At 42.2% G+C, this 13,955-nt stretch overlaps 1 protein-coding gene across 2 annotated transcripts in view; it reads right to left on the reverse strand.

The window, feature by feature from the left end:
• Nucleotides 1–3,166: 3,166 nt before the first annotated feature.
• Nucleotides 3,167–13,955, reverse strand: part of PTPRB (protein tyrosine phosphatase receptor type B) — a 108,726-nt gene continuing 97,937 nt past the window's right edge. For both annotated transcript variants that reach the window (XM_031463127.2, XM_064491537.1), the window contains 3 exons: nucleotides 13,315–13,450; nucleotides 7,027–7,147; nucleotides 3,167–5,437 (listed from right to left, as the gene is read on the reverse strand). In XM_031463127.2, coding sequence (XP_031318987.1) covers nucleotides 5,415–5,437; nucleotides 7,027–7,147; nucleotides 13,315–13,450 — 280 coding nt within the window. In that variant the 3' untranslated portion in view covers nucleotides 3,167–5,414. The remainder of the gene's footprint in view (nucleotides 5,438–7,026; nucleotides 7,148–13,314; nucleotides 13,451–13,955) is intronic.

Consider the following 13,955-nt stretch of genomic DNA (forward strand, 5'->3'; position numbering starts at 1 on the left):
AGTCACTCCTGACCTTTGTCCTGAGCAGAAGGATGGTAGAAATTGATAAACGAGACACAGGCGAAAAGAAGACGGAACACTTTTCCTTCAACAAACAGCAGTTTTATTCCTGTACTAGTGCAAAGATGTGTAAGACACTATATAGGTTTTTGGACCATAGTTACAAATATAAAAATATATTAAGCAAATACATAATTTAAATAGAAAGACTAAGGAAGTGCTTTGTTCAAACAGTTGGTTAGAAAAACAATGTCGTAGGGAGGTACTCTAGTATGAAAAAAATAGAACCGTCTATGCCATTTTAAATAACCAGATTTGCAGAGAAAGAATACAAAATATTAAAAACATGAAAGTGCTCTGTTATAGAACATAGTAAGTTCAGTTGCTAGATTTATTCACGTTATTTATTTAAGCTTCGTGCAAATCAAGGAACAGCCAGATGAGCCACCATGGACAGTAGAATTATTAGACACTGACCAACATCCAAAGTATTGGGCCAGGAGCAGTTTCCACTCCAAAAGTACATGTTGAATGTCTATGAACTGTGTCCTAATTTCTATAAGGTAGGAGTAGAGACGAGATCAAAGACTTGGTCCTTGTCCTTAGAGAGTTTATAAGCCTGATGAGTCCCACCTGAAAGACCAGAGATTAAAGACTCTTCAGGTAAGACACTGGCGCCCCTGGTTGTCAGTGTGGTTGAGATTTAGAGATTTCATGAAAGCCCCTGTAGACTCTAGCTCATAGGTGGAACACCGCCCAACTCTACTGCACACCCATAAAGTCACAATTGCATAGTCTTCTTCTTGTTGGTGTGCTGGCATGCTCACTCAGCTATTAAAACACAACATCTCAAATGTAGCAGACAGCTTGCTCTTAGGATGAAGACTGATTTTCTTAAGAGGAATTACTTAAGGCAAAAAACGGCCATAACTAACCTTTTTGTGAATATTCTAGAAGGAACACATTACATTTGTCTGACATTATTCACCATTTTCAATGACTTATTTTGGTATATTATATAAGATCACATACATTGACCCCTTGGTTATAAAAATAATCTTTGGTAAATCTGTGAATAGATCTCTTTTATTTCCATTACATAAACCTCTATTTTAGGGGCATTCACCAACAATTTTCTTATTTCATGAATGTATCTATGTAGACAACCTTTAAAAAAAATAAAATGCCTTATTTTTGCTGCATGCATCTATTCTGAGGGAGCCTCCCTACAAGTCAAGAGTATTCTTTTAGTCAGAAATATTTCCATTGCTAGAAACATTTTTAGAACAGAACAGATTTTTGCTATTATCATGGCTGCAGTAAATGTTACCCTGCATTTTAAACAAAATGGCCAAACGTTTTCAAAAAGACAGCATCCATGACAAGAATCTAAGGTAGTGCGTTCAGAATTCCAAATTCAATGTTGTTAAACACCTGGTCAATTCACAAAGTAAATGCATCAATTAAATTGCTTAATCAGCTGAATCATCTGGTCAACCCAGCCAAGGTGAACCCGCTAAATGATAACACGCCCTCACAGAAGCATATGACATTTTCAAGGAACAGTCTTGGCGAACAGAAGGGTTGCTATTTCCTCTTTCTGATGATGTCTGCTCAGATCCCCCTTTTCAAATATTTTTTTCTTCTTTGCATCATTTCACTTGCTCTCTGCAGTCATGGTTTATAGACTTTCCCTTGATGTGATTTGAAATCTTGGGTTAAAATTACTCAGAGACTTAGAGCATTTGGGCTGGTAACAGCCTTTCGCATTCTGTCTCTCCAGGAATGAGGTACCACTGCAGGCTTGCTCACAGCCACTTTGTGGAGGACCAGCTTTTCCTTCCTCTCACACTGTCTCGGCTGATCACTTTCTTTCATTTCGTCAGTGAAATGGAACGTGGAAAGTCCTTGAACTGCTGCCACAAACAAGCAGCTTACTATCTACTTTTTCCCCTCCCCAGCCAGGTCATGTTTGGTTTGGCTCATGTGTGTGAACGAGAGCTCTAGAGAGCCCCAGTTTGGGGGCTCAGACCCTACCCTCGCTGTCATACAGATCTGGCAGGCTTATGATTTCAGGATTCCAAACTCAGACACCCAGAAAGCTAAGTGAATGAGAATTTAGTATATGGATGACAATTTTCCTACGAGAGGCAAGGAGAGTTGTTTAAATATAAAAAACTGGATCCTGAGACACTAAGGCAGGAGAATCAGAGTGTGAAATAGAATGTGTGAAGTCTATTTTTGTATCTCTGGACATCTGCTTAATGGTTTCATATTATTTTCATGTCATTTGGGGCTTTCCTCCAAGAGGTAATAAAATTAAGACCCTCCCAAATAAAACTGTCCCCAATATATCTGTGTGCTCTGGCTGCTTCTGTGTTGAGAAGTAAAAATCATCATCCTCTCTTCTATGATGTGGAGCCTGCAAGACTATGTAATACCCATGGATGTAAGAAGATGAACAGAAAATAAGATCACATTCTACTGGGAAAGCAAACATAATTCAAAAGGGAGAAAGGGACAAGTAGTGAAAAAGAGAGACTCAGAAGTCTTAAGAGCTGGTGAATTACTTCGGACAAGTAGGTGCAGACCCAGACAGAGCATTTAGAAAAATCTGATTCAAGAGCTGAAAAGTTGGCTGCTCTCCAGAGAAAAACAGAATGATAATACGAAATTGATTTAATGAGTAGAGATTAAAGGAGTTAATTATAAAGAACTTGGATAAATAATTATTAAAATGCAAGACGGGACCCTTCCAAGATTTGATAGCTCCAAAGCACTTTGAAGACTCGATGATTAAAGTGTGCCGCACAGGTGCACAGCCAGGATGCCCACCGCGACAGGAAATGGAGTGTTTACCAAGACCTAACACAGGATAGGATTAAATTAAAATACACCCAACTGAGCTGAATGTCAAGGAAACCTTTTTTTCCCCCCCTCTTCCTAAATTTAATAAATAGATCAACTAGATTATGTATTTAGCCTTTGGTTGTGGTGGGAGGGAAGATAGTGAAATATTTGTTGCTAAGGAGATTTAAAATTAGACAGGTGCAGGGTAGGAATAAATATGTCCTGCGTCAGACTAAAAGAACATAGTTTTCTCTTGTCATGTCCATTTCCATGACACTGGTTCCACCCCAGGGTTATTTACTGTGACAGATGCATAGGGTTTTTTTTTTTTTTTATGGTTTTAATTCTTGGTTTGTGCAATGAGTTGCTTTCTCCTTTCAGTCCAGTGATTTGCTAGAAAAGCTTCATCAGAGCTTTCCAGTGTGTGGCCTGGGTAACTTCACTGCCTCGCTGAGGCCCTCTCTTAGCTTAATTGAAAACAGTAACAGCCACCCTACCTCTATGACTGTGATGCAGGCTCCCTACTGCAGCTTCCAGGACAGTGCCTAGCAAGTTGCAGGCATGGACTAAAACTTTTCTGAATGAATGAAAAGCCAAAAACAAATTTTCCTTTCCATGTATGAATGTGATTTGCACCCAGCAACATTTGCTTACAATTCTGTATTTTTTTTTTTTTTTTTTTGCTTTTTTGCTTTTTTGCTTTTTCCTTTGAGTGTAGGGATAGTTACTCCTAAGAGACACCACATCTCATAAACCTTGGACCTTTATTTTCTCCCTGGTGGTACCTCTGCTGCATTTATATGTATGTTGTTCCTTCATTTCTAGAGGATCCACCTAGTTATCTAAAACAGGATCAAAGCCTAACACTGTCATTTCCAAAGAGCACTGAGCACAATGATACGGTGAAAACTTGGAATCACCTTTGCATTCATTCTTATAAAGATTTTTTTTTCCTGTTTCTGTAAACTTCAAATAGCCCTGGAATTTTTTCCTGCTTTGGTGGAGCTTTCCTTAACTATAAGTAACTATTTTAGATATGTTAAGTGATTTCTTATTACTCTGCCAATTATACCCAGTATATTCCTTTGGGAACTTCATGGTAGGTAGCAAAAATACACACTTTGAAAAGAAATGTACTCTTTCTGCAAATGAAGCTGTGAGATCAACAGCCTTGATCTCGAAGGCTTAAGTGTATTACAAAGAAATCTGCAGTGAGAAAAAGACAAACATTCCTGACTCAACAGCCATGTGGATAACATCCTGAGGCCTTTCAAATTTTCCCCAGGAAGACCCTCAGGACTGGACCTAGCGGAGGGCAACACCCATTTTCTGACTCACTGAAATTTGTCAAAGTGAAAATAGGCATCACATACTGAAGATCAACTTGGCAGAGTTTGGAGGGCCTTTTATTTGAAATACAACTTCAGGTGACTACCCGATACTCTGACTTCAAAGATTTACTAAAAAAAGGCTTTTGGAAAATCTTATACAAGCACCACTGAATTTTGGGTTTTATGTTTTTTTTTTTTTTAATTAACAATATATGCTGTCTGTGGACATTTCTATAGAGATATTGACATTAGGCCCTTCAATCAGGAGTATAACCCAGCACCACAACCTTCTTCTACTGGGAAAGCCAAGTATGACTGGGGCAGTTTTGACTTTGCCACTAACAATGAGAGGAAGACATGCGTGCGTCCAGCAGCCAACCCACACGTCACGGTCCAGGTGTGCACGTCCACACGGCACCCCGTGAATGCAGTGACACTGATTCCAGTCGCCATGGATGGATGGCATTTTGCGTGCTGGCTCTATGTTCCCAGTCGGGAGTACAGGTGGCATGCTGTGACATAAGGAACCCATCACTTCTGTTTGGATTGTTCTCCCTCAAAACCTGCAACCCTGGCCCCTGAGCTGACCACGCTGGCTTGAACCTCTGGCAGGAGAAAGGGGACCGACTGACCAGCTGAGACACAACCACCGACTCTGGCTCGGGCGCTGCTTAATCCCGTCTCCCCAGTCCCTTCCTTTGACTGTTACATTTGTCCAGGTTGCATGTGGATCATCTTTGGATCCTAAGATTCATAGGACAGCAATGCAGCCAAGCCAGCTGTCCTCTCAGCTCTCTGTCCATCCGTGCCCTGTATCTTGTCCAGTAAGCATCAAATCTGGTAAAAATCATGGCCCCAGGGGACCGTCTCTGTAACCACCTCCATACACATTTTACAAGTCGTCCTGTCATACAGGTTGAATTAGTTTATGTAGAACAAGCCATGAACACTTTAGTGTGGAAAAATAGTATTATATAAAGCTTAATATTAAACATTATGAAAATATATATATTTACAGAAGAAACTACAAAATACAACTATGTACAATAATATCTATTACCTTTAAATTACATAAATTCTTTAAAATACTCCAGATTAATAAATTATACATAGTATCAACAGAAATAGTTGGCACCTCTGTAGGGCATGAAGCAAGTTTTCTGTTTTTGTTTGTTTTTTTTTTTTAAATCACACAGTGAATAGTTTTTATCCAGGAGCTCCTCGGGTGCATTCTCAATGCCTTGAATAGCCCGCATCTGAAAGGAAGGACACTGTAATTAGAGGCTGCAGTGGGGTGTGTCACAGTTGTCTGTTGTGCTTATGAAAATTACAAATGGGAAAGACTAGCAGAAGCTCCAGATGGTTTAGATGAGAGCATCCCTTGTAGGGGCCAGGTCACTGCATTCAGAGCCATGGAATACTACAATTGGAAAGGACTGATTCCAGTCTATCCCTTCTGGTTTTACAGATCAGCCCATAGGCCAGAAACACAGTAACTCACTCAGGGTTTCACAGCTTGTGAATCCTAGTTAGCTCCAGAGCTAGGACCTGAATCCTAATTTTCAGATGCCTGAAGCTAAACATACCATAGTTAGCTGCTTTCAGGAGCACCCAAGACTACTCTAAAAAAGACTTAAATAAGCCAAAGCAAGACAAAGGAAATTTCAAAGCTCCCAGAGCCACCTCCATAGGTGGCTGGAGCTTCTTAAAGAATCTGACATGCCAAAACCTTAATTTACTCTACAGATAAATTAGGGGGTAATTATTTACAATACAAAAGGATTATCTGATTTACAAAGAACTCCTTTAAATAGCAGCCCTCTCATGTATGTGTGCATTACAGATTATTAAGTATGTAATATACTGGCTAAGTAGGGGGGTATAGAGGGTGCAGAGAACTAAATAAAATGGAAGAGCATTTAGAAATGGAGATAAAATAGCTCTGAAATGTTGTTTGTCCAAAAAAAAAAAAAAAGATCTATAGATGGATATGGTCCATGTGACAAAAAAACTGAGACTTATACAAACAGCCACGTGAGTGAGCAGTCTTGAGTGGTCAGTCCAGCCCCAGTCAAGCCTTCAGATGACTGTAGCCCTGGCCAATGTCTTGACTACAACCTCATGAGAGACCCTGGGCCAGAACCACTCAGCTAAACCCTTCCCAAATTCCTGATCTACAGGAACTGTGAGATAATAAATGTTGAGTTAAGCTGCTAAGTTTGGGGGTAATTTGTTAGCTGGTAAGAAACAACTAATACAATGTAACTTCAAATTTGCAATTAGCCAGTGTGATAAATTAGATTGTAAAGATGGTCCTGAGTAGGAAAAAGCATGCAGACCCTTCGCGTGCCAAGTAATTACTGTCTCACCAAAGCAGTGCCTTATAAAGTTGATACATTTTTTTTCTACTTAATTTTTCATTTAAAAATGCTACATGCTTGTTTTAGAAAATTTAGACATAAAATGGAAGAAAAATCATATACTATTTTACTGCTCAGAAGAATTTGTTTTACTATTGTGGTATATTTCTTTCCAGTTTTTTCAAAGCATCCTCCTTAGCAGTGAGCCTTATCCTTCAGAAATGTCAAGGCCAGTCCTTAACAGAGGGCATCCTAGGCCGGGTAGGAAGAGATACCACGTGAAATCTCTGCTCCACTCTGGGGGTCCCTCCCCACTCTGCCGCTCTTCCCTGTTGCCACTCAGTGAGGGTCTTTCCTTGCAGCCTTTGGGCAGAAGAAGAGATGGGGGGGGTAGGGCATGTTGGAAAAGCTGGAGGTTTTTAACGGTTTCCAGATCGACTGTATTTTGATAAACAAACCTATAAATTAGTGAAGTAAGCTCCTACCTCTGTGATACTCTGGATTCACATTTTCGTAGATGGGAAACAAGGGGTTTTCTTGTTCGCTCCGTAGCTTCCTCGCTCTGAGAACATCTCTCACACACTGATGCAGGTACACATACTGACACTGTGAAAAAGCAGGAGGCGTGTCAGAGGAAGGCACGTTCTCAAGCATAAGCAAGATGAGGACTGTCACAAAACATCAAGGGTAGTGGGATTCTATACAGTTAGCAAACTTCTCGATCGTCATTTCACTAATGGCCTCTAGTATGTAGAAGAGTGACAACTTTCTAAAACCACAGAGAATAATGGTAATGGGCAGAAAGGTGGGGTTTATTCATTTTTTTATGTGCATGCATATTTAGAGTGCCTACAACTCTGGCACATAGTAGGTCCTCCACAAATAGTTATTAAATTATACAAATGAATGCCAAACACTGTGCTATGCATTTTACATGAATTGTCTCATTTGATTATTTTGACAACTTAGTATAGTAGATACAATTATCCACATGAGGGGAGACTCAGAGTAGTTAAGTAATTTCTCCAAGGTCACACAGCTAAGAAATGGGACCCTCGGATTTAATCCTGGGTGTGTGACCTAAAACTTCATGCTTTTTTTTCCCTCCATCAGTTTTCTTGGATTCTAATTTCATTGCATTATTGAATGAGAAAGTCATTTCGTTCCCTTTTTGTGGGGGTGGGGGGGTACAGTGAGAAAAAGGAGGTGTGTACAGCAGACGCCATGGGACTTATTCATCATGGTTCTCACAGCATCGGAGTGTGACTCGTAGAAGAATCTCAGAGGTGCTGGCTGACTGCAGAGAACTACGGAGGGTGAGACAGTGAGGCCAGACCCACCTGTCGGCTGTCTGGGAACTAACTACTTTGGAAATAGAAAAAAATATAGAAGAGCTAGTGTTCTGGTGACTGAAAGGACACCATGGAGACCTCCACTAACAGCAGAAGCTCAGCCACAGGCCCCAATCGTGTGCACTGGGCCCCCTTCCTTCCTTCCTACCGTCGGAGCTGTCTAGTAAGGGAGTGAATGTCTGTGTGACCTGAGCACTCAGCCCCGGGCTTCTGTAAGGACACATCTCTGCTTGCAGCCCAGGGAGATGAGAGGTTGGGAGGAGAACACACCATGGGAGGGACCCTGGGCTCTTCTCAGTCTGCCTCCAGCCGGCCTAGATGGGGACCTCAGTTTCCCTATCTATAAAACAAGAAGGCCAAGGTCTGCTCTACAGCTAACGTCTTTTGACCATGAAAGTCTGTGTTAGACTTTGTGTTGCCATCAATTACAGGGATATGGATAAACATTCCTGGACCCTGTGTTTAGGGTGACCCGTGTGATCAGCGTGAGTGCTGTCAAGGTTTGAGACACAAAGGGAGACCATAAGATCTTCCCTCACCAACGATCTTTAAAAGTGGACAAGTATTTATTTTCATGGGTTGGCACTAGGCACGGCCCCTGGTTGGAAGCCCGCTTGGTCGTCCATTCATGGGACCTCGTAATGTGGGTCTGGTGTACCCATTCAGTTAGGACCTTTCCCAGAAGCAAATCAATCAGTGAGACCTGTGTTAATGTTAATAGGTCTTTGCATTTCTGCTCACAGACTCAGCTCATTTGTTGTAAGTGTTTCATGACACCTTGATCTTGAAAATTTGAGGAGGGTACCATCCTGAGATGGTTTTTAGTGTAGGCGGTCATTCTGTCATCTTGAAAACAATCTGCCAAATTATTAACTGACGCTGCCCTGTTTTCCCCCATCTGATGCGTAATTCATATTTTCAATTCTATCGGGATGTGAAATTAGTTTGGGAGCTTAGAGTTTGGCAGCTTAGAGTTTGGCTGAGAATGAGCTCTAGAGTCCCTGTGCTATGCCTTATTAATAAATTCTTCAACAGTGATCCACCAAGGGCTCTGAAAACAGTTAATATTCATTAATTTGCCTTGTCTGAAATATAAATTCTTCTTTTCCCAACAGAACACCCCTTTGAAAATGATAACTACTAAAACCTTCAAATTGTTAATGTGCTTCCATTTAATTCTTAATGAAAAGTAGACAAAGTCTAAAAGATGAACTTCAAAATGTAAAAGATCATGTTTTTTTCTCTGTCCAGCGAACTGGGGAAGCCTCAGTTCCACTTAATTCCACCACTAGCTGCAGGATGAGATGATATTTATCTTACAGCCTTTCATGGTCTCTGAGTGCACAGTTTAGCAGAGGGGCAGATATGTGAACAAATAGCTATAAGGTGATAAACACAAGATAGAATTGTGTAGAAAGCTTCACACACGAGACGCCATCAAGTTCACTTTCGGTGGTGGTGCGGGCGGTGAGTATTAGAAAAAGCGACATTTGTTAAGAATTTGAGCAAAGAGATAGGACATCGCGAGTGATTTAAATAACAAGAAGGTGTATGTATATTCTGGAAAGTGCGAGCAGTCTAGGGTAGTTAAAATGTGGGGTGCATGGGGTCGTGGGAAACTCCTAGGACAATCCCCTAAATGGGCACTGAGTCTACAGCATCCCACTGTTTCCTTCTCACGGGAATAGTTGAGATCCACGGACTGGGACTATCACCTATTGTTCTGTACAAGTTATCCTTCCGTCCGAGTGTCTCTCTCAGAGTCAGGCTGCAACCTGGCCCCAAGGCAGGTGACCAGAAGGAGAGACACACTTGCAAATCCCTTGTCTGACGCCTCTTTGTTTAGAAACCTTTTGCTCTTTCATATATTTATCAAAACTCGTGAAGACCTGCACTGCTTTGTATCCCAAACAAGGTAAAGTTGAGGCTGACTCTCTGGACCCAGAAAGTAACACAAGGGGTCAGAATGTCCTTCTTCCTCTGCTGGAACTGTCACCCACAGGGGCTCCGCCGTGGATCCCGCCCCTCTGCTCTCGCTCTCAGTAGCGGGCCAGGTCTGGGGCCAGAGCCTCGGAGGCTGTAGAAGGAACCCACCTTCAGAGAGCCTTAAAGCAAGGCAGATAATGTCTGGATATCGTCCAGGATTTTGTTTGTTAGAGAAAAAAAGGGAGAAAATTTCTGTCTTCTTGCAATGTTTATTTCATTGTGATCAAAAGAATCAGTGTCGCTTCTGGCCCAGGGAGGGAAATCTTCCTTAATTTGGCCAGACCCTAAAACAGTGGGGTGGGCGGGATTAGGACCTGAGACTGGAGAAGTAAGTTGAGGCCACATTACAAAGAGGCTTGTGCGCAAGGATGCGAATTCGAACTTCATTTTAAAGCAAGGGAGAGCTTTCCAAGACTCTGATGCAGGGATTTGACGCGGAGAGAGAACTTTGTTGGTGGCAGTGGTGACGAAGCCTTGTCAGGGCAGGAGCTGGGGGTCAGGAGACCCACGAGGAGGCAGCTGCAGAGGCCCAGTGAGAGCTGATGCAAGGCTGGGCGAGGGCAGCGGCAGTGGGGTGAGAGGCGAGAACCAGGGGAAGGATGCTGGGCAGAATGGACAGGACTTAGTGATGGCCCCAATGTGGGGACTGTGGGAACAGAAGTCAGATCGCCAGCCTGAGCAAACAGACGGAGGGCTAGGTGGATGGCAACATTTTCCCCTGAAACCGGAAGGAGCAAGAGCTGGAGAGATGCTTCTGTTGTGTTGTTTTTTCCAAGAAAGGTAATGAGTTCAGTTTGGAGTAGTTTCTGGGTTTAGATGAGACAACTGTCAGGTGGAACTGTCGGGGAGCCAGGTATTTAGGTGAATGCAGGAGAAGGAGAGTGAGATTAAGGAAACGCGAACAGGGACGTGGTTCCTGAAGCCATGGGAGTGGAGGACATCCCTGCTCTGGGAGTCAGACAGTGATATTTACAGTAGGGGGCGCCTACTCATTGCCAAAAGGCATCTCCAGAGCGCTGGGCAGCTGCACAAAAGCGATCCTTGGCTCAAGAAGCCTCTGACAATAGCGAGGGAGTCTGAACACACCCCCATCCGGCCACACCTACACCCACGCACCCACCTTGAGATTATTTATAATGTGATCATTTCCTCTCCTCCAAACTACACATTAAGTATGGTTTGAGTTTGTGGAAATGAAAATAAATGAATAACGAAACGCTGATGCTGGCTTTGTAGCAACATAACTGTAGGATATTTGTTCATTCATTGAATAGTTAAAAAATAGTGAGGCTAGAGCTAAGGGAAACAAGCTCCTGCCCGCTAAGAACTGCAGTCTCGTGGAACGAGCTGACGGAGGACAAATGTGGTGCAGTGGGGGTGATTCTGCAGCCCTTCAGGGAAGGACAGAGCCAGGCAGCGGCCACCAGAGGCTGCCAAACCCATTGAGCGCAAGGTGGACAGGAAACACTCTAGTGGAGGGTCATTGTCAATTCCAGCAGCATGGAAGGAGACGCACAGACAGGAAGTGCGCGTGGTGGTAAAAAGGAACCTGAGTTTAATGGAGCCTCTAGATCTAATGACCCACTGACAGAAATTATGGGAAACAGAGGGACACATTACCACCATGAAAAAGCGGTCAGCCACATTCAGAATGTGGGAATATCTACGGAGCCAGTGAACTGGTTTCTTTAACAAACGGCGTGGAAAACAAAGCAGAGGGAGGGTTATTATAGATTAAAAGAAAATTAAAAGAGACTTCACCAAATTAATGTATGGACTTTGAATTCTAATGCAAACCAAGTATAGAAAGTAATTTTTGAGATAATTAGGGATATTTAAACACTGACTAGATACTGTACAATTTAAGGGATTGTGATGAAAATTATTAGGTATGATAATGGTCTTGTGGTCATGATTTTTAAGAGTCCTTAACTATAAAATATATATATATAATTGTAAAAATATATATGTAATAAAATATGTAATATTATTAATACTATGTTAAATATATTGAATATAAAATATCAAAATATAGTCCATAAAATATATATAATATATATATTTAAATACACAGTATTTAAGGCTAAAATGATGTTATAAGTAGGACTTGCTTTAAAATATTGCAATGAGACCATGAGGTAGGGGAATCATGCATGTAGGATGTGAAGGTTAAAAAAACACAGAATACTGTTAATTGTAGAAGCTGGGGTTTGGGTAAATGGACATTCATTATACTATTTTCCCTATTTATGTATCTTTAAAAATTCCATAACAAAATATTTTAAAAATAGTGTCATAATTGTTATAATGGAAGTACTTAGCCCAGGACAGTGGCGGTGATGGAAGATCCTGGGTGTGGGCACTGCCTGCAGGAGGCAGTGACAACAGTGTTTTCCCAAAAGTGTTACAGAATATGAGGACCTGCAGGATATTAATATGCGCTGCATGTGAAAAGGATCCGAGGGTCAAGGTGGTTTTGGAAATGGTGGGCTCAACAGAGCTTAAAGGGAGCCTTGCTGCGGGACGTCTCCATTTTGTGGAGCACAGCCACCTGCATGGTTGTCATGTGTCCTGGGACTCTAAGAAGGGATGTGGTAGCACAGAGAACTTTTCACCTCTTTGACCATGGGATTATTTTTTTCTTTAATAGAGGATTTTGCAGAGCTACTTGGGAAGCACAAAAGTAAGAGAACTTGGACCTGGTAAGGCAATTAATTATGCAGGCGAGTGACAGAGCTGGTCCGTATGGGGACATGGGTTTGACTCTGAGGCGGTGGGGCAGGGGACTTGGGGCTTAAGGCTTGTGATTCTCTGGAACAGGGTTCAAGTCTCAGCTCAGCCACTTCATAGCTGTGCAAAGCCCTTCAGCCTCTGAACTTCAGTTTTCTAGCCTGGAAATGGAAAATACTACTCTGTTTTTTTGTGAAAATTTAATGAAATAACATGCTTAGAAATGCCCTGTAAATATCAAATGACTGTATAAATGGAAGCCTTTATCCTTCATAATTAATGCCCACTCTTTGGTGTCTCCAGAAGTGGGGGTGCAGCTGGGGTGAGCTGGAGGAGAGAAGAGGTTAGAATCTGTTTCCTCTTCACTAACTGAAGTTCTTGTGCTCAAGCACCAGCCTACCTTAAAGTGATCTTTAGGAAGAACTAGCTGGCTTTTCCCTGTGTTAATACACTGATTAAAAAAAAAATCCACGTCTCTTTTTACCCACCTAAAGAAGATGGGCAACCAGTTCAGTGAAGGACACACAGCATCCTCAAGGTCACTGACATTTGTTTTAAGATGAAAAGTCCTGTACGACATCGCTATTCAATTCTCTTTTTCCTCCTCATGAGTCACAGTCATTTCCTCTTGTCACATTACAGCCCTGGACGTCTAGGGGAGGGAGACAGACCAGGTGGTCTGTGTCCTTCAGCCGTAACTCTTACCTCAGTCTGGACCATGTGAATCCTGTGGAGTCTTAGGTCATGCACTGCTCCGTAAATGTCCACTGAATCTTTGGAGTCTAATTGCTGGAGGATTCTGTCCAATGCGATAAAGGTCCCAGTCCTACCCACACCGGCACTGGAAGAGAGAGAGAAGTAAAATCTGAGCCTTGTTATTCAATTGGCCTTTCTGGACAGCACCCAACCTTTCTTTTCCCTTCCGAGTTCTAGGAGACTAAAGACTCCTCCTCTCTCTCAATGTGCTCCAGCCTCCCATCGTTCTCCTTCCTCCACTGCTCCCTCCCCCCAGGAATGAGTACTGCTCTGCATCGCTGTGTACCACTTCCCTGCGTGCTTTTACACTCGTCCTACATTCATGTAAGTCCACAGACAATACATTCATTTAATGTTTCAAACATTTGCTAAGATGGTAAATCCTTTTGCCAACTTTTCTACTCAATGTTGGGTTCTGAGATTTCTCCACATGGTTACATGTAGAGCTGATTTCCTTTACAGAGTTTGTAAATCATTGCTAATCCATTCTCTGCGGATAGACAATGAGATCATTTTTAGTTTTTCTCTATTACGAACTGTGTTACAGTGAACATCGCCGTGCACACGCGCGGGGGTTTCTCGAGGGCGGG

Source organism: Camelus dromedarius, chromosome 11 (assembly GCF_036321535.1).
Source record: "Camelus dromedarius isolate mCamDro1 chromosome 11, mCamDro1.pat, whole genome shotgun sequence".
Taxonomy (NCBI): Eukaryota; Metazoa; Chordata; class Mammalia; order Artiodactyla; family Camelidae; genus Camelus; species Camelus dromedarius.